Source organism: Lytechinus pictus, chromosome 9 (assembly GCF_037042905.1).
Source record: "Lytechinus pictus isolate F3 Inbred chromosome 9, Lp3.0, whole genome shotgun sequence".
Classification (NCBI taxonomy): domain Eukaryota; kingdom Metazoa; phylum Echinodermata; class Echinoidea; order Temnopleuroida; family Toxopneustidae; genus Lytechinus; species Lytechinus pictus.
The window spans coordinates 17,505,215-17,527,500 of NC_087253.1; the positions used below are offsets into that span (position 1 = coordinate 17,505,215).

A 22,286-nucleotide genomic window follows, 5' to 3' on the forward strand; every position below is an offset into this window, starting at 1 on the left:
ATCAGGGAAATCTAGGAAATCAGGGAAAATTATTTAACTTTTTTCCATGTCAGGGAAAAATCAGGGAATTTGATAAAAATATACATCAAATCAGAGAAAAATGCCCTCAAATGAGGGAAAAATCAGGGAATCTAATCGGCCCAAAAGTCGAAAGCACAGTAGTCAGTCAGACTCTGTTATATTTTGTTGCATATCAAAACAACATCCATTGAATGACTGGTTATGGTGATACTAATTAGTTTTACATTATCATTTTTATACTGAAAGTACATGTAATTCACTGCAATAACTTAAAAAACATCAAAACTGGGAATGGGTTTAAATAATTACTGGTATCAGGAAATTTTTACACTTCATCAGGGAAAAGTCAGAGAATTTTGATTTCTTGAAAAGCTGGGAACCCTGGTAGTATTAATCATTAAATTAGGCAATTATTTATCCAAGGTGATTAGCACCCATTAGCACTGGTGTTATGTTCAGAGTTAGTGTTAATCGGTGTTATGCACAAGGGTATACCCAGGTCTCCTTAGCTTGACAATATGATAATTTGTGTGAAAGCATAAAGAATATAGAATAAAAGAGGTATGAAGACGCAGGAAGCATTGATATGGATGTTTGAACACATACCAAATTCAACCAATTTGAAACATTCATTCATATATATAAGTGTAAGATCTTTTTGTTCAAAAGTAAACCTCTGATTGCTCAGGATTCTTTCACAGAGGTTTACTTTAGCCTATAATCTTGGTGGAGTTTTCAGCTATTGATGTTGCTGTTTAGAGTCTGGTTGGGTGAGACTACAAACAGTGGATGCCAATCACCAACCATCTATACCTTCTTGTCTTGCTTCAGTCATTATTTTATTATTTAAAGGGCAATGAAACCTTTGGAACAAGATACATGTAGCTTGTGTGAAAACAGAATCAACAAATGTTTGAGAAAAATCAGACAAATAATGAGAAAGTTATGAGCATTTGAATACTGCAATCACTAATGCTATGGAGATCCTCACATTGGCAATGCGACAAGGATGTGTGATGTCACATGTATATGAACAACTTTCCCTTTGATGGACTCTAATATACTCCCAAATTGTTTCTTTTTATTTTTCTTATGGTGATCCAAACTATTTATCCATGATGTATTCTTTAAAAATCTGTATTACATGCCCTCCTATAGAAATAACTAATGATCTACTGACAGATTTGATGAAAGAGGCAGTTTAAGTGAAATATATACTAAAGTAATGGGGAGAGTTGTTCACAAGTGACATCACACATCCTTGTCGCATTGCCAATGTGAGGATCTCCATAGCATTAGTGATCGCAGTATTCAAATGCTCATAACTTTATCATTATTTGTCTGATTTTTCTCAAACTTTCGTTGATCTTTTTCTTTGATTTTTCTGTTTTCACACAAGCTATCTTGTTCCAAAGGTTTCATTCTCCTTTAATCATCAAGTTCAATCAAGGTCGATGAAAAGAAAACAACTAAAAGGTAGGAGAGGGGTTTAAAGCATTGGATGCTTGGCAGCCACTGTTTTTGTAGTCTCCTCGTATCAAATGTATCGCTTACGTTCAGCATAACAAAAAAAGCTACGGACTCTGCGTAGACTTTACACCATATTGACTTTGTTAGATGTTTCACAAATATTTAAGTATGACTTAGACTAGAGTCACACTAAAATTCCTAGTTGTTTGTGTTGTAAAAGTGGAAGCGTCGTGGTGTAGCGGTTCTGACTCTCGCCTTGTAATCAGAGGGTCGTGTGTTCGAATCCCACCATGGTGTAGCGTCCTTTGGCAAGGCGTTAATCCACACTTTGCCACTCTCCACCCAGGTGTTAAATGGGTACCCGGTAGGATGTGAAAGCCTATATGTAGTATGCCTAGCAATGGAGTCTTGGAACTCTTGTTGGAATGCTCCCCAGGGAGTGGAGAAGGTGCATACATTGTATGCGGGCATGCAAGGATCCGATGACCGGGGTAATAATATGTCTGTAAAGCGCTTAGAGACGTCGTTCCGATGTATTAAGCGCTATATAAATGCGGAATATTATTATTATTATAAAAGGCATGACCGCATTGGTCAGATCATGCCAAGAGGACGCGCACTACTGCGTATTAATCAATAAGATTGCACGTTGCATATCACATACTGTGGGCGCATTGTGGTCTAGTGGTTCTGACTCTCACCTTTCAAACAGAGGGGGTTCGAATCCTAGCCATGGCGTTTTTTCCTTCAGCAAGAAATTTATCCACACTGTGCTGCACTCGACCCAGGTGAGGTGAATGGGTACCCAGCAGGATTAATTCCTTGCATGCACTGAGGTGGTGGTAGCTACATGTAAGCCGGGGTAATAGTAGCGCTTTGTATCCTTAGGCAAAAAGCGCTTTATAAATCCAGCTATTATTATTATCATTATTATATACATGTCGGCATTTAAGTACGACTCTAATACCCCTTTCATAAACCCAATAAAACATATCCTCCAATTAGCCTCCTAAGAGTAATGCGGATAATTCAATAAAAATTGCGTTCACAAACTCCATAAATTATTTTTACGAGCGCCCGTCCTGAAAAAGGCGGATAATCGTCATGACAACTGGACACGCCCCCTCCAATGCGGTTGTGTTGGAAAAGGGTGACCTTGTGACCGCACCATGGCAATTATCCGCATTATTTAATAAAGCCAAAATCTTGTCCCGATGCCGCTATTATGCGGATAATAGCAACATCAGAATAATGCGGATAACTCTTGTCCTCCTCTGATTTTACGACCAAATTATGCTGCTATTAGCCGCATAATTGTGTTTTATTGGGTTTATGAAAGGGGTATTAGTCATACTTGAATCTTTGTGAAACACCCCCCTGATGATAGAAACCTTTTTTTATTCTGTCACAGCAACGTGAAAGGATACCATGCCAACATGGGTGCCCAGTCCAACCTGAAGTCGTTCCTGTACCCCATCCTAGGCCAGTACCTCCCTTCAATCTTCCTCCCTGACAAGAGAGACCAAGAACGGCTCTTACCAGTTATGGATAGGATGGTCACTCTGCTTCAAGAGTCGGGTTACATGCATATACAGGCTACAAAGCCTCAGACAGCAGGTTGGTTTCAATTAATAAGATTTACATTCTTAATTCAGTACTGTCCTTCATGTCTGTTCCTGATAAGAGAGACCAGGAATGGCTATTACCAGTGATGGAAAAGATGGGCTATCTGCTTCAATGTCAGGCTACATGCATTTACAGGCTACAAAGCCTCAGACAGCAGGTTGGTTTCAATTAATAAGATTTACATTCTTTTAAAGGTCAATACTGTCCTTCCATGTCTGTTCCTGATGAGAAAGACCATGAGCGACTCTTACCAGTAACCATAATATGGTCGATCTGCTTCATGCAGGCTGCTACATACAGGCTACAAAGCCTCAAACAGCAGGTTAGTTTCAATTAATAAGATTTACATTCTTAGGTCAATACTGTCCTTCCATGTCTGTTCCTGATGAGAAAGACCATGAGCGACTCTTACCAGTAACCATAATATGGTCGATCTGCTTCATGCAGGCTGCTACATACAGGCTACAAAGCCTCAAACAGCAGGTTAGTTTCAATTAATAAGATTTACATTCTTAGGTCAATACTGTCCTTCCATGTCTGTTCCTGATAAGAGACCAGGAGCGGCTCCTACCAGTGATGGATATGATGGTCGATTTGCTGCAGGAGACAGGCTGCAAAGCCTCGGAGAGCAGGTTGGTTTCTATTGATAGATTTTAATTCTTAGGTCAATACTGTCCTTTCATGTCTGTTCCTGATAAGAAAGACCATGAACGACTCTTATCAGTAATCATGAGATGGTTACACTGCTTCAAGAGACTAGCTACACAGCCTCAGATAGCAATTTGGTTTCAATCAATACATTGAAAATCTTTGGTCAGTACCGTCCTTCCATCTTTATCCCTGATAATCGAGAACAGGAATGGCTCTTACCAGTGATGGATAGGATGGGCGATCTGCTTCAGGAGACGTGATACAAAGCCTCGGATAGCAGGTAGGTTTCAATTAATAGATTTACATTCTTAGGTCACTACTGTCCTTGGATAAGATGGTTACACAGCATCAAGAGACTAGCTACAAAGCCTCAGACAGCAATTTGGTTTCAATTAATACATTGACAATCTTGGGTCAGTACTGTCCTTCAGTCTTTGTTCCTGATAAGAGAGAGACCAGGAACAGAAAAGATGGTTGATCTGCTGCCGGAGACAGACTACAAAGCCTCTGAGAGCAGGTTGGTTTCAATAAGATTTACATTCTTAGGTCAATACTGTCCTTCCATGTCTGTTCCTGATAAGAGAGACCAGGAACAGGTTTTACCAGTTATGGAAAAGATGGGCTATCTGCTTCAATGTCAGGCTACATGCATATACAGGCCAAAAAGCCTCGGACTGCAGGTTGGTTTCAATTGATAGATTTACATTCTTAGGTCAGTACTGTCCTTCCATGTCTGTTCCTGATAAGAAAGACCATGAGCGACTCAGTAATCATAAGATGATCGATCTGCTACATGCAGACTGCTACATACAGGCTACAAAGCCTCAGACAGCAGTTTGGATTCAATTGATGCATTGACATTCCTAGGTCAGTACTTTCCTTCCGTCGCTGTTCCTGTAATAAAAGAGAGTCCAGGAACGGCTCTTACAGTGAGGGTTAAGATGGTCGATCTGCTTCAAGAGATGGGTTACATGCATACACAGGCTACAAAGTCTCAAACAGCAAGTTGGTTTCAATTGATCTGGATCTGGATGTATACAATGTGGGGCCCTCCTGGGCACTTGACCTGAATTTTGCCGGGACCGGCAGGTGCAATACACCGGATGAACACCCTACTCTTTGACGAATAGTGTATGGGTATTAACGTGCATAGGTTGTGACTCACCTATACACGGGACCAACATTTGCGTCCTTTTTGATGAAAGGATAAGATATTAACACTGCTTCAAGAGACTAGCTACAAAGCCTCAAACAGCAGTTTGGATTAAATTGATACATTGACATTCTTAGGTCAGTACTGTCCTTCTATCTCTGTTCCTGATAAGAGTCAAGGAAAGGCTCTTACAGTGAGGGATAAGATGGTCGATCTGCTTCAAGAGACGGGTTACATGCATATACTGTACAGGCTACAAAGCCTCTGATTACAGGTTGGTTACAAATGATTCATGTACATTCTAAGGTCAGAACTATTCTTTCACCTTCCCTATTGACAAGAGAGACAGTAGGGTCCCGTTACAGAAAAATTTTACCATTATGGTAACTTTACTATCCAACGTTAACTACCATGGTAACTGTGCTTAGCAGCCAATCAAAAACAAGGATTTCAGGGAAGATATCATTGGATAACAAAGTTAACATAATAGTAACTTTAATGCAACGAGGCCCAGGTTGGTTTCACAGGTTGATCCTGAAATGGGTTTACAAAAACAAGGTTAAGTAACACCAGTTTTGAAAAAAAATTTGAAATGGGGTTCAACATTCTTACATTTAGTGGAGCATATATCCCAATGCTTCATGGGTTTGAATCTCAGTCATGCTGTAATTTCCTTCAGCAAAAAATCGATCAACATTATGCTGCACTCATTCCTAGTGAACATTGGTACCTGGCAGGAATTCATTCCTTGAATGCTTGTGTGCTGTAAAAGGCTTGCTGGGCTAAAACAAGGGTAATTATATCCAAGTTCCTTTAATAGAAGCACTTGGAGAAGTTAAGTTAAATGGTACATAATATGTGCTACACAAGAACTAAAAACTATTAATACTGTTCTGTAAAAATTCCCTCCCTCTCTTCCTAGAGAGGGCCTTCAAATATCCAAAATTTAGTGCAATCCTCAAAGCCACTTAATAAATAAATAAAAATATAACTTCAATTAAACTCAATATTCTGCAGGACAGGGAGTCAATGATTCACCGATTGGACTGGCCGCCTACATCCTGGAGAAATTCTCGACATGGACTATACCAGAATGGCGTGACTTACCGGATGGTGGACTGACCAAGTTCTTTACTCTGGATGACCTATTGACCAATGTGATGATTTATTGGGTCAACGGGAACATCGCATCTTCCATGAGGTTGTACAAAGAAGAGCTTGGAGGAAATTCAAAGAAGTATCATGAAATGTGAGTATGGTTTAAAACATTTTTGTGATATTCATTTCAGATTGGTTATCACATATTTCTATGAAAACTGTAGGATGTCCACTTGTTCTGATGATCGAACACTTGTATGTAATAAAAATGGACACATTTATTATCGACAACATATTATTTGAATTGTGCAATTGATTATTCTGAACGAATTTGTGATTGAATAATCAATATGAATGATATTGATGCTCTAATTAATTCAACAAAATACCCCCAAAGTGCTCATTTTTGGTCTAGATGCTTTTTGAAGGATTTTGATTAATAACATTTGCTTTTTTTCCATTTGGTCTTAGAATACGATAATACATGTAAACACCTATTTGTGATGAAAATAGGCATGTACATGTACATTACTGACAATGCATTCTTGAATTTCTGTTGTTGATTTACTAATACTATAGACAAATTTGTGATTTAATAACAGTATAAATAATACTTGCAGTAGTAGCGCTCTAATTAATTCAATGAATACCGAAAACTGCTCATTTTTGGTTGTGACGGTCTTGGTATGATTTTGATGAAATACATATTTATTTTTTGGTTTGTTTTGTTTACTTGTAGCTATGCCAACCTGGTTCCTATGGGCTACGCAGCTTTCCCCAATGAACTCTTCTATAATATAGAGGCGGTCACCAAGCACTACAACCCTAACCTGATGAGTTTCAATTACATGCCCCGAGGTGGACACTTCGCTGCTTTCGAAGAACCTCAGCTCCTGGCGGAAGACATCAGGCAGTTTGTCCGAAAGGTGGAAGCCCTATAAAGGGTGTTGAATTGAAATTCTTCCAAACATCCTGATACCATTTGTTTAAATCAAGAAATTATTGGACAAAATTTTATGGCATCAGGAAATTCTTTCATAAAGTGGAGGTATTCTAGAGGACTGTCTTCCAAAACTTTTTCCAAAAGTCATGATACTAATCGATTAGAATAAGACAGATATTTGATAGAATTATGTGCATTGATTTGGCAGTTGGTTCGCAAGCTGGAGATCATCTAGAGGTCTTTTTAAACTGAATCTGTGCCAAAAACTCTGATACCAGTTGATTTAAATCAATTAATGTTTGACAAAAGTTTGTGGCTTCTTTCAAAAAGTGGAGGCCCTTTAAAGGGCAGTCTTCCAAACCTCCTCCTAAATCATGATGCCTTTGATTAGAATAAAAATATATATTTGATAAAATTATGTGGCATTGATTGAACAGGTGGTCTATAAGCTGGAGGCCCTCTCATCGGCACTACTGAAATTCTTCCATAAATTCTGTTACAATTTGATCAAAATCAATGAACTTTTTCCAAAAAGTGGAGGCCCATAACAAGGTGGTCTTCAAAACTCTTCTAGTAATCATGATAGTATTTGAATGGGATGAAAAATATATATGTGATATAATTATTTTGCATTTATTAAAAATCATTGAATACTTTTCAAATTATATGGTATCATGTACTGTGTCCTCAAGATGGGGGTCTTCCGGAAGGTCTCAACCAAACCATCCCAACCATCTTTATACCATTTTATTAACATCAATTATCATTTGACAAAATCATGTGGCAACAGGCAGTGTGTTGACACTGCTAACATCAAAGCCACATTAAATAACACTGCCATGAATATTAACTGCCATTGAATTCTTGATTTCAATCAACTGTTTAGCTCTGGTGCTTCAGTGATTACTACTGATTGCAAATTTATCTTGGACCCTGTTCTCATTGGTTCCATGACATGTACTTCTGTGATAATATTCTCCGCTGTAATTTCCTCACAATAATAAAATCAATAAATTCAACCCTGGTGGGTGTTTCATAAAGCTGTTCGTAAGATACAAATGTCTTTACGCACGACTGGTGATCCTTTCTTGTGCTATGTGATATCCCTACATAATAGAGCTATGATCTAAGAACATGTTCCAGTCGTGCGTAAAGTCATTCGTAACTTTACGAGCAGCTTTATGAAACACCCACCTGGATTTAATACTATACCCTATCCTAAACCTACCACATCATTGACTTCCATTACTGCAGTTCTTCACTATTTCTTCTTGATCCACAACACGGTGCACCATCCATTGGTTTCAGCGGACAGGCCAAAATTTGCAATGCCTCACGGGAAATAGTCGAAATCTGTTGCACGTGCTACTACATGTACTATAGTACATGCATGCATGCATCTGATTATTAAGCGCTGGCTGACGTGGCTCGACTGGATATGCTGTTTACTAGGATCCAGGAGGTGGGAGAGAAATTTGCCCGCATATTTCTTTGCGAAATTTAGACCATTTTTGGTGAATTCTTGCCACATGGTTTTCATTTTTGAAGCATCCGAGTCACATTCCTGTACTGTGCACTGGCTGCACCCGTGCGCGATGTCGACCCCCAACTAAGTTAGAAATTTGGCCTGCTCACTGCAACCGATAAATGGCATATTATATTGTGAATCCACCGAATTCATGTTGTACTAAAGCGATTTGGGGTCATGTATGTTGCACCAAAGAAATATATGAAACTGAGGTTCTTGGTCAGTTATTAAATTAACAAGCAATTGATTTCGTTAAATGATTTATTGACATCACTATAATGTTTTGTTTCCTTTTTTTACTTTGATACAAAGAAGTATTGAAATTTCAATATGAATTCTTGTAGCCATTGAAGAGTTACACAACTACTTCATGCATAAGATGTTGATTTGAACAAACTAACAGAGAAAAATTAAAAAAAATATGCAACACTGAAATTTCAACAAAATCAGACAGTTCAGTGGTGGCCGCAGAAACGTTGGTTAGCCTAACAGTAAGCCCAGTCACATCTTTTGGATTGTGAAGTCAAAACATTCATTTCAATGTGTAAGTAGTACATCGTTGTAACATTAGGATTCGCTGCCACAATGCCGGTTGTAACAGGGCCTATGTTAGTGCATTGTTAGCACTAACAACATGTCTGTGCTGTCAGTACTGGGCCCGTTTTACAAAGAGCTACGATTGATCCAATCAATCGTAACTATGGAAATCCATCAGTGTCATGAATTTTTTTACAGGAAAAAAATCTGCACAATGTCTTTTGAAAACAAAGAGCACAGTGAATTTTTAAGAAAAAAATAAATGCATGAATATACATCATAGCTAGAAAACGTTTTGAACAAACATGATTGATAGATGTTGATGTTACTGGCTGTCTATAGTTGCAATTGATTGGATCAATCGCAACTCTTTGTAAGACGGGGCCCTGGCCTTTTAGATTTTGCACATTTCCACAAAACTGTTATGCACATCCTGGGACCCATTTCCTACTTGTTATAATAACAAATGCAGTCTCTGTATATGATCAGCCAATGAAATTGATTGATTTCAGTAGCTTTAAACTGTAATTGGAAATTTGTCATTATAACATGTTTTGTAAAACAGGCCCCTGATCAGTATGCAAATGAGGGAGTCATTGCTGTTACACACTCACTCTTCTTTTCTATTTTATCATTTAAAATCTCAAATAATTCATTATTTTAGAGTAGATTTGGTGATGAAGAAGATTTGAATAATGATTTTACATGGTCATTTTGATAAACCCAAATGTACTGTAGCTATGAAAGTTACCAGCCATGATTCATGTTGATTTTAATAGGGATTTGAGGCCCTGTCACATCTTCCCATGCAAGCCTCGCAGGTGATTGCCCGCAACTCGCCCGCAACAAACTTTTTAGCATGTTCCAAAGTTATCTGCGTGCAAATTAGACTTGCGTGTGCTCCTGCGGGCAACTGCGTGCAAGATACTGTCAATGCGGGTGACCTGAGGGTAGCAAAAATCGTTACCGTAACTCGATCACGCAAGGCTTGCACGTAACGATGTGACCGAGCCTTTATGTCCCAAATGGCTCGAATTTATAAAGGTGGTTTCATTTGTACCATGGTACTAAGTCATTGAGTGTGCAGATAATTACACTATTTCATTGCATACACTAAGATAACTCCAATTATACATGCACACTATTGGCAAAGGCTATGCTTGAATGAAGCGTGATAATGAATTGTCATGGTCTTGTACCTTAGCATAATGGAAACTACATTTGTAAATTTGGGCCTATTAGTGCCTGTTTGTGTGATAATGATGTATATGATAGATAACAGATTTTATACTTGATGTACAAGATGGATGTAATCCACATAATTGATATTTTGATATTTGAATAATAAATGAATCATGGATTTATTTTACTAATATACATAAATTTTCTTTATCTTTTTGATAATCTTGTCTTGTCTTTTTGTCATCAAGCGAAATTGATGACATAAGATTTTGTCTTCTTGACCTGAATCTGAACTAACTCAAACTGAAGTTACTTGGATGACATCTAAGATCTTGTCTTCTTGTCCTATTCATGTTAATATGATGACATCTGAGATCTTGTATTTTGGTCTTCTTCGGGTTAATTTGATGACATCTAAGATCTTGTCTTCTTGTCCTTAACAAGTTAATTTGGTGACAGCTTAGATATTGTCTTCTTGTCCTCTTCATGTTTCCTGACCTCACCAAGTTAATTTGCTGATAACTCTGATCTTGTATTCCGGTCCTCTTTGGGTTAATTTGATGAAATCTAAGATCCTGTTTTTTTTCCCCAAGTTAATTTGAGGACATGATATCTTATCTTCTTGTCCTTAACAAGTTCATTTGTTGACATCTAAGATCTTGTCTTCATGTCCTCAAGATAATTTAATGACATTTACGGTCTTGCCTCCTTGTCATCAACCAGTAAATTTCATGACACCTATGATCTTCATGTCTTCAAGTTAATTTGATGACATTTAAGATCTTGTCTTCTTTCTCTCATCAAATTAATTTGATGACATCTATAATCTTGTCTTCTTGCCCTATTCAAATTAACTGAATGCATCCAACAGCTTGTCTCCTTGTCATAATCAAGTTAATTTGATGACATCTGTGATCTTCTTGTCCTCTTCAAGTTAATTTGATGACATTTAAGATCTTGTCTTCTTTCTCTCATCAAATTAATTTGATGACATCTATGATCTTGTCTTCTTGCCCTCTTCAAATTAACTGAATGTATCCAACAGCTTGTCTCCTTGTCATAATCAAGTTAATTTGATGACATCTGTGACCTTCTTGTCCTCTTCAAGTTATTTTGATGACATCTAAAATTTTATCTTGTCCTCAACAAGTTAATTTGATGACATCTGTAAGATCTTGTCATCCTCAAGATAATTTGATGATATCTATGATCTTAATGTCCTCTTCAATTTAATTTGATGACATCTAAAATTTTGTATTCTTTCTCTCATCAAATTACTTTGATGACATCTATGATCTTTTCTTCTTGCCCTCTTCAAATTAACTGAATGCATCCAACAGCTTGTCTCCTCGTCATAATCAAGTTAATTTGATGACATCTGTGATCTTCTTGTCCTCTTCAAGTTAATTTGATGACATTTAAGATCTTGTTCTCCTTGCTCTTCAATTTAATTTGATGACATCTAATATTTTGTATTTTTTCTCACATCAAATTAATTTAATAACATCTATGATCTTGTCTTCTTGCCCCTTTCAAATTAACTGAATGTCATCCAACATCTTGTCTCCTTGTCATAATCAAGTTAATTTGATGACATCTGTGATCTTCTTGTCCTCTTCAAGTTAATTTGATGACATCTAAAATTTTATTTTGTCCTCATCAATTTAATTTGATGACATCTGTAAGATCTTGTCTTCTTGTCCTCTTCAAATTAACCGGACCGTCTAAGATCTTATCATCAAGATAATTTGATGATATCTATGATCTTAATGTCCTCTTCAATTTAATTTGATGACATCTAAAATGTTGTCTTCTTTCTCTCATCAAATTAATTTTGATGACATCTATGATCTTGTCTTCTTGCCCTCTTCAAATTAACTGAATGCATCCAACAGCTTGCCTCCTCGTCATTATCAAGTTAATTTGATGACATCTGTGATCTTCTTGTCCTCTTCAAGTTAATTTGATGACATTTAAGATCTTGTTTTCCTTGCTCTTCAATTTTCAAGATTCAGATTTATATACAAATTTACAAGATTTACATTTGAATACAATACAATTTATACAAACACAGAAATGGTATTGATTTCACATATACAGAACAAAATCAAATGGAAATGGGTCACTGCAAAATTTCAAAAAGGGACTTGAACTTGTGAACTTGATGACATCTAAAATTTTGTCTTCTTTCTCTCATCAAATTAATTTGATAACATCTATGATCTTGTCTTCTTGCCCCCTTCAAACTAATTTAATGTCATCCAACATCTTGTCTTCTTGTCATCGTCAAGTTATTTGATGACATCTAAGTTCTTGTCTTTTCATCCTCATTTCAGTCGATGTTATCTAAGATTTTGTCTTATGCATTATGGTTTTCAATCTTAAAGTCAAGTTGATGATAAAAAGTTAATGGTCGATTCTACCCCAATAGAATGTTGATTAGAAAGAATATAGAAAACCAAAGGACTAAACTGAATATATCATAAAGTGAACAGAAGCTCTCGTAAATATTTTGAGGAGTTCGTCATAGTGCTCATACCATATTTAGTGGCGCAACGAACAAACCCTCCCCCATGAGGTGGTCAAACATGGTGAATGAGGCATGAAAAAGTTGCAAGCGAGCAAAAAAATTGGAATATTAAATTATGGATTTTGACAATATATTTTGAAAATTGTACTAATTTTTACACTTCCATTTCCTTTGCTTTTCCTTCCTTCCCTTCTTTCTTTCTTTCTTTCTTTCTTTCTTTCTTTCTTTCTTTCTTTCTTTCTTTCTTGCTTTCTTGCTTTTTTCTTGCTTTCTTGCTTTCTTGCTTTCTTGCTTTCTTGCTTTCTTGCTTTCTTGCTTTCTTTCTTTCTTTCTTTCTTTCTTTCTTTCTTTCTTTCTTTCTTTCTTTCTTTCTTTCTTTCTTTCTTTCTTTCTTTCTTTCTTTCTTTCTTTCTTTCTTTCTTTCTTTCTTTCTTTCTTTCTTTCTTTCTTTCTTTCTTTCTTTCTTTCTTTCTTTCTTGCTTTCTTGCTTTCTTGCTTTCTTTCTTGCTTTCTTTCTTGCTTTCTTTCTTTCTTTCTTTCTTTCTTTCTTTCTTGCTTTCTTGCTTTCTTGCTTTCTTGCTTTCTTTCTTTCTTCCTTCCTTTTTTTTTGGGGGGGGGGGGGTGGAACTATTTTTTGTCCAGTGGAGGGGCATGTATGGCACTAAGACCCCCATCCATCCGCCAGTATTAATAACCAAATCGGATATTAATGTTTTTCAACTACAGCAGTAGGATGTTAATTGCGAAAAACAAAAAAAAATCAGGTTTCATGTTTGACTGGCATAATATCGAATCACTTCTAGTATCTTTCACAGTAGTTTATGTATCTGGGAAATCCCCAAATGGTAAATTGTTCGGAATTAATTGATGGTACATTAACGCTCTACACCTACTAATACCCACTTCTTAAACAGATACCCTTTGGGCATGAATTACATGCATGTTTATTTTTAAACATGAACTCAGAAAGGCTTGTATATACAGTTTTCACAACCAACCAGTGTATGAAAATACCCATGAATACTGAGAAATTGTCCATGAGGCCTGTACATACACACACACACCCTCAGCCACGTATATAAATATAAATATATATATTATATATATATATATATATATATATCCGGCCCGTGCCCCCCTTGAGAGGCATAATAAAAATGGAAATGTGCCGTTTTAACACAAGTGTGCCCCCGCCCCTATTGAATGCGAGGACCTTTTTTTTTGCAATTCAGGAATATTCTTATCCGCCCCTGATATTTCTGTACAAATTAAAATAAAACTCCAGTCAGGTGGAGATGATGACTATTTTCTAATTGGCGTGTGTATATGTTTGTTTGTGCGGAAAAGTTCACCCCGACGTCCACAACATTTGATTTAAAATAAAATCTATGTGGACGAGCTTAGTGACCGAGCGATAAAATTATCTTATTTAAAGATTGAAGTTGTCAGTATCCCACTTTACAACTTGAATAGGATTTATACGACAAATATAATTTCGGCTTACTCCCTATATTTTCTAAATAGTCCATTCTTCCAATTTAATTTCTTGGGGGAGAGGGTACTGCTAGTGGTGGAGGGGGTTGTGACGGAGGGGATATTTATCCTCCATCCTTTTGTTTGCACCTCCATAATAATATTCAATATTGTCATGGTAATAGAGGATTTATAATCACATTCAGGTATTTTTTTGGACGGGGGGGGGGGGCAATTAAGATACCTAGAAATTTGATATTAGAAACTAAGTTTATATTTAATCGAGACCTCTTTTTTAAAATACTATTCTTTCTTCTTTTCCCCATTTACTTCCTCGTTTTCATTGTCCCCTTTTATCTTTACTGCTTGTCGGAAATTCATATAGGGGACGGGAATGGGGTTCGCTAACATGACTTAACCTAGTTTAAGTTCATGGCATTAAAGGAGAATGAAACCCTTGAAACCAGCTGAATCCATATCAAAGAGAAAAATCAAAGAAACATATTGTTGAAAGTTTGAGGAAGATTGAATGAATAATAAGAAAGTTATGAGCATTTAAATATTGAGATCACCAGTGCCATGTAGATCCTCCCATCGGCAATGCGACCAAGATCTGTGATATCACACACGTACAACTCCCTCATTACTCTAGTACTTATTTCACTTATATTCTCACTTTTATAGAGTCTATCACAAGGTGAGGTGTTCTCTTTATGAGATGACAAGTACAGAGGTTTCACAACATTATACCATTGATGAATCGTTTGTCATATGATTAGAATAAGCAAAAAGAGATGTTTTGGGGTATATTTTCAGTGTCCAAATGGGAGAGTTGTACGTGTGTGACATCACAGATCTTGGTCGCATTGCCAATGGGAGGATCTCCATAGCATTAGTGATCTCGATATTCAAATGCTCATAACTCTTTTATTGCTAGTCCTATTTTACTCAAAGTTTTGTTGATCTTATTCTTTGATTTTTCTGCTTTCACAAAAGCTAACTTGCTCCAAGAGTTTCATTCTCCTTTAAAGTCATTCTGCTCGAACTGAAATTCCACTAGGGCATGCCGACTCGACAAGCCATCTGCAGGCTTTTGGGGGTCTTAATTTCCCCTAACCCCTTTATATTATGCATTATCATTACCTCGTCTGCAGGCACAGACCTTGATTGAAGCTTTAATCAACAGGTTGTGTCTCCACGCAAAGACTAGCACATACAAAACTTGCTGTTTCAATTCAGGGAGGGCCTTCAGTAGTACACAAGGCATGAGTATAGGCTGCAATTCAGACCCTTTACTCGAGTGAAGGGTTTGCCCCGCAGACTAATCATCACCTTCCTATTGTGTATGTTAATTTGTGTCATATTTATATGGAATTTTAAATGAACTGAAATGAACTGAGAATGAGATTCCTACGATATCGTAGTAGAATTTGAAAAAAAAAACCCAACTACCTACAACAAATAATTCAAGTACTATTTGCATGGTTGCCCACCGGGTTTCCAATCCACTCATTACGCAACAACCTTTTCAGTATCCACAGGTCACTAATATCAATAGTAAGCAGTTTAATCAAATTGTTGAACAGCCATAAAGAAATCGGCCAGACTGAATAGCGCAGATTTCTTTTTGAATGACCTTATTCTATCTCATCGAAAGGAATCTCATGTCTATTATTGGGTAATAAGTCTATCCATTGAAGTGTTTTGGTTTCTTGTTTCTTTAAAGGGAAGAGCGGGTCGTATAGACCGGTTGGGAGTTACTTCAAGGACAATTTTGGTCAAATGACCTTTCATTTCTTTATTATGATAGGCAGATTTCAAAGCAAGATATTACGTAAGCATGCCTTACATAGCAGGGTGAAGAAATTGAATAGACCAGGTGACTATAATAGCATACCAATGAACGCTCTATGAAGGAATTTCATTTCTACTTGATAGATAGTGTTACAATGTACTTGGCAAACTGTGAACTCCCGACATCCTGGTTGTCAGACGGACGCTCTACCAACTGAGCCAACACATTGCTTGGTTACAAGACCAAATCCTTTATTATTTATGCTTTTATTTCTCTCTCTTTCTTTCTCCTTCTGTTTTTTTTTTTACTAATAAATATCAAGGAGGGAGAGGGGGTGCCATCTTAAGGTCGTCTTGAAAAAAAACCCCTTGGGTCCGTTTCATGAAACTTATTATATCAACAAGTTTAAATAATTGTTAAAAGCTACTAAAATCCTTTAATCGAATTGGCTGATAGTAGAATTGTTATAGAAATCGTGCATTTGTTATAATAATGTGTCTTCATGAAACAAAACCCGAATCTTGTTCGAACGAAAAGTCGGACAGAATATTAGAATCCGGCTTTGTTGTTTGTATCATTAATTTCTCGATAGTTTAAAAAAACATTAATTTGTGGAGAGTGGCCACCAGAACTTAGTAGACACGTTTTTGGCCTAATATAACTCATTACATAATCAAATGATACAGATGGAATAGCTTTCATAAGGTCAGCACATTAATCTGCATTTGCTCCTCAATTCGGCAACAATCCTTAATTTTCTATCCATTTTTCCACCATAATCAATCCATCAACAATATGAATATGGATTTAACACGAGTCAAAATGTGAAATAGTTTTCGTTCTTCATTTCAAACGGGTTATTTCATAGAGTTGCCAATTTAGAGTGCGCAATATTCGGTTTTTATTCAGGAACGGTACCAAATGCTACATTGTATGATCTCTTTTAAGTAGATTTTTGTTCTTTCCTCTCATATTCGAAATAATTGCTAGCATACAGATTAAAGAGGAAGTGTCTCCCAATTGAAGCACCGTATATAGTCTGGTAGGGAGATAGGGTTTCCATGCACCCGAATTATATATTTTTTTAACCTACATTTTTGTAATCCTTAAGATGTCTAGTAAATGACTTTTAATGTTCCCAAAACAAAAAATTTCCCATGGGGTTCAAATCCAAGATGGCGTCCAAAATGGGCGCCATATTCATGGAATTTGGAGTTTAGTACATAGATTCCGACACAAACATTCATTTGCCACAAAATTAGTGTCATATGAAAGATAAATACATTTTCTACAAGTTGATTCTATTCATGGGCGATGAAAAGGTAATTCGGCTGAGATTTTAATTAGAAAAGTGAAATTTTGAGATTTTTTTCCAAAAAATTGAAAATTTGTGAAATACATGATTTACCATAAAACAAAAGAAAATGAGGGGATTGCTTAGAAAATTTCTAGAAAACTTTCTTAATATACAAAAATTGAGTGGACGAAATTCCAAATTCATATCATTTTTAGTCACAAACTTATAACGTCTCAAACTTGAAAATTCAATTGTCAGAAATTTAGCTTTTTACTGCATATCGGAGACTTGGATATACTATTGTATGTTGTCACATTTTCAACCCAGAAAATGGAAATAGGCCTTAATAAAATGCGAAATTATCTATTATTTTGTTTGTAGAATTATCTACAATCCCTTTATTCTTCAATTTAAAGTCGGGTGATATAGTTTTGGAAAGAATTACGACTTTTGGCCAAAATTTGTATGTTTTTGGTAAAAAAAAATGCACATGCACTGTTATTGATCAGATTTATTATAAATATCAGTAATAAATGCACAATCTCAACATTCGATATGAAAGAGGATGTATCAACGAGAATATTGGCATGCTTCCTGCCACCGGAAGTATCTTCATTTGCTTCAGAGCATATGCTGAATGTATTAAGCGATTTTGCGCTAAAGCGAGGTCAAAAAGTAACCTCATTGGTGGCCAGGGGCGTAGACAACGGGGGGGATGAGGGGGATGCATCCCCCACCTCACAAGGTGGGGGGGGGGGGGGGATGGCATGTACAATCATCCCCCCCAGGTGTTGGGGAATGATATTTGGTTACTTAATAAGTCATAATGATGATAATAATAGTAATAATAATAATGATAACAATTATAATATTAATAATAATAATAATTATGATGATGATAATAATAATCCTCATCATTATTGTAATTGTGTTTATTGTTATTAGCCGCATTCACACGGTGAAAGCCAATTCAGACGGTAAAAAAAAAAGAAAATCTTACAAGTATTTACTGGGCAGGAACGAAAAGAGGCGCAAGATATTTGCACCAGCAGTGCAGGTAATAGAGATGAAGTTCTGACACATCAATACTCAACTGAAAGGAACATGTCAAAGCTACCCCCACCTTATCTGTATCTTGAATCTGTGGCCTGTATTCCGAAATCAGGTTTATTTTCCAATACGGTCGACTAGTAACTCTTTTCTAAATTAATGAAGAGCCAAAGCGCGAGCTCAGTGATATTCAGACCTAAAAAGGGACATGATAATAATTTTTAAAAATAAAATACGTATCTGTCTCTTTAAACAAACAATGCGAGCGCGAAGCGCGAGCTGAAATTTTTGTATTTATTGACCCCAAACAGAGACAGTTTAATGACTATTTTTAGGAATCAAAATAAGAGAATTATACCATACTCATTTAATTTGAGTGCCAAGCGTTTGCTGATTTTGTTAAAAAACATGAAACACTTTTTGTAGTCATTAATCAAGATTGAAATACGCATCTCACTAATCAAACAATGCAAGCGCGATGTGCGAGCTGAAAATTTAGGAAATTCAGATCTGAAGAGAAGCATTCTAAGGCTTGTTTGTAGAAATTTACGAAGACCATACGCATTTCACTAACAAAATGATGCGAGCGCGAAGCGCGCGCTGAATTTTTTTAATATATTGACCCCAAACAGGGACATTTTAAGGACTATTTTTTTTTTTTATCCATTAGGAGTATACATATCTCATCATAGTCATCAAATGCGAGTGCCAAGCGATCGCTGATTTTGTTAGAATCACATCCAAATACATGAAGAGCTTTTTGAAGTCATAGTAATCATGATAATCATACGCATCTAACTAGCTCAAAGTACGAGCTGAAAAAATAGGAAATTCAGGTCTGAAGAGGGGCATTCTAAGGCTTGTTTGAAGGAATCTACTAAGCCTATATGTATTTCACTAACCAAATGATGCGAGCGCGAAGCGCGAGCTGAAATTTTTTTATGTTTAGTTTAGAAAAAGATACATTTTAAGGACTGATTTGGGGACTTCACGAAGAGCAGACATATCTCATCAATCCACTAATTCGAACGTAAGCACGGACAGGAATTTTTTTATATGCAGACCTTAAAATGGGGCAATCACTTTAAGAAGTCATGAAAAAGAAGCATATGTCACTACATAAAACAATAATAACTCGAAGTGCGATGAAATATATTTGGTGCAAATTGACTTGAAAACAGGACGTTTTAGTACAACATGATTATATATCTCGTTAAACAAACAATGCGAGTACCGGGAATAATGAACAAATAGGCCCTGAGCAAATTATGTTTCATAAAGTTATGAAAAAATATTTCATATGTAATAAAACACGACATATATAATATAGTATAACATTATAATGTACAATAATTTCTTCTTTCCCACTACGTTTCTTTCTTCTCCCTGTTTGTCTCCTTTTCTCCCGTTTTTTTGCCAGCCGATGGGGGGGGGGGGGGGGGGGGGGGCACGTGCCCCCCATGCCCCCCCCCCCCGTAGTTACGCCACTGATCTCTTATGTTTACAACTCTGTTCCTTTTGCTTTCATAATGAAGGGAAAAAAAACTCAATTATCATTTTCAGACAACACTTACTATGAACCATTTGGGGGTCAATATTAATGGAATTGGCTCTCCACAGTGAGAGGTCATTGGGGGTAATTCTGTCGTCAATCAAAAAATGATCATAGTCGAAAACCATATCGTAGTTCAGATGACCGAAGATCTGACATAGTATGATCGTTTACCAAAACAAAAGAAATTACGATCAAAAGCAAAAGGTCGAAAGAACTAACCGATCGGCGAAATGGACACAGCACACGATGCTATCACAGATCATGATCATTATCAGTCTAAAGGCAGTCTATCCAACTTTGCATAATTTGACACAATACACACCAATGGGCCACACACAGTTGTAAATTCAGAAGGTACAGTAGCATTTGTTAACATTGACATATGTCCACAGAGTCGGTCAACATAGGCTCTACCTAAGAGTTGACTCAAGTGCAAGTACTTACACTATCATATACGTACGCCAAGGAAATATAAAGTTCAAAGTGGGAATCATTAGTGAAACAAACACCAGTAAAACTTGGAGCTTATGGTGAGATTCCAATTAAATGTAAAGGTACACTATACATAAAATGTTACAATTCAAAAATGGACCAGATGTCAAGGTTTCAGCTATCCTTGGGTTATTAGGTTGCACTGACCTTGGAATTATCACAATTCACTCAATGCACAATTATGACACACCTACACCAAACCCTAAACCTAAACAAACGCCTATCACAAGTGATAAGGATCTCGAGCAAAGCATTTTCAGAGCACTTCGATGCTATTGGTAGTTTCAAAGGAAAAGCGATGCTTCATGTCAAGGACATCGCAAAACCTACCATAGACGCACCACGCAAGTGCAGCGCACTGATTGAAGGACAAGATCAAGATGACGTGGAAGAACACGACAAGAATCTGCACTTATTCATGGACTAGATCAGATATCTACCCAGATCCTAGCAAGGTATAAGCCAACACATTACCCGAGTACTATTACTCAAGGACAAAGAAAATGTTCAGAAATGCCTAATATTGTTCAAATACCTAGCAGCATACATTCCTAATTTCTCGGAAAAGTCAGCACCACTTCTATAACTTCTCCAGTAGGAAGTGCCGTTCATCTGGGATGATCATGAACAATCCTTGAACATGCTGAAATGTGCGGTATCATCAGGTGCATGTCTACAATTCTATGACCCAGAGAGAGAGAGAGAGATAGAACTGTCAAGATAGATGCATCTGCGCTTGCATCCAAAGTCTTTCCACTGCACAGTCCAACTACTCAAATATAGAGGGAAATCTTAGTCCTAATGTTTGGTATCAAATGCTTCTATAATATCTGTTCGGGAAGGAATTCACAGTTCTAACAATCACAGACCAACTCTTACATGTGCACCACCGCATCTATAGCGATCGCTTTAAAGTCCAAGGAGACAGGTGTCAAGTCAATTATCGACCTGGAAACGACATGATTCTTTCCGATACATTGAGTCGACTTCCTTATCCCAAGGAAGCATGCGATGTACCGTTAGGTGTCAGAGTTATATCCATCTGCTCTGAGGATAAAGATTCGCATATGCGATCGACTTATTACTCTTCGGACAACACAAGAGGACAGAACTTCAGAGAGATACAGCTAATGATCCAATTCCCAGATCATTATGGCAGATAGTTACTCAGGGTTGGCCTGAAACAATCCAAGAGTTACCGAAATCCCTTAGGCAGTATTGGTCGTACAGACATAACATCGGATTATCACATGGAGTACTCTTCACGGGAAGTCAAGTCATCTTACCGAAGTCACTGAGGAATAATATCCTTGGACAGCTTCACCTAGGACACATGGGAATCGAAAGTACCAGACGACTTGCTCGTGAGACAGTGTTCTTGTCAGACATGAACAAGGACATCGACCAGTTGATAGAGTAGTGTGAAACATGCCAGAAACATCAAGCAAAGCAGAAGAAAAGAAGTGGAATATCAAGCACATTACTTCTTCTCCACACTATCCAAGATCAAACGGATTAGCTCAGAGGATGGTTCGTACAGCCAAGAATCTGTTGACAAAATGTTCACCAGCAGAAATATTGTTAGGTAGACCCATCAGAACCACATTATTAAGTCACTATTTCTCGAGAGATTCTACTACCACTGATTTTCTCTTAAATAGGCAAGACAAGATGAAGGAAGTGCATTATCGACATGCAAGTTCTGATCCACCACCTCTGCGTGTAGGACAGCCAGTGAGAATTATATATCCAAGATACCACACTTGGATACCAGCTAAAGCATCAAAAGTCTGTGAGGAACCCAGGTCTTTCGAAGTATCAAAGCCAAACGGAGGAATCTTGAGAAGGAACAGATCACACGTGAGGGAAATCCACCATCCACAAA

General features: G+C 37.0%; 1 protein-coding gene across 1 annotated transcript in view; it reads left to right on the forward strand.

Moving 5' to 3' along the window:
• Positions 1-10,410, forward strand: part of LOC129268187 (epoxide hydrolase 1-like) — a 29,775-nt gene extending 19,365 nt beyond the window's left edge. Inside the window, exons 5-7 of the mRNA XM_054905771.2 lie at positions 2,903-3,108; positions 5,939-6,170; positions 6,759-10,410. Of these exons, the coding sequence (XP_054761746.2) occupies positions 2,903-3,108; positions 5,939-6,170; positions 6,759-6,960 (640 nt within the window). The 3' untranslated portion in view covers positions 6,961-10,410. The remainder of the gene's footprint in view (positions 1-2,902; positions 3,109-5,938; positions 6,171-6,758) is intronic.
• Positions 10,411-22,286: the final 11,876 nt, after the last annotated feature.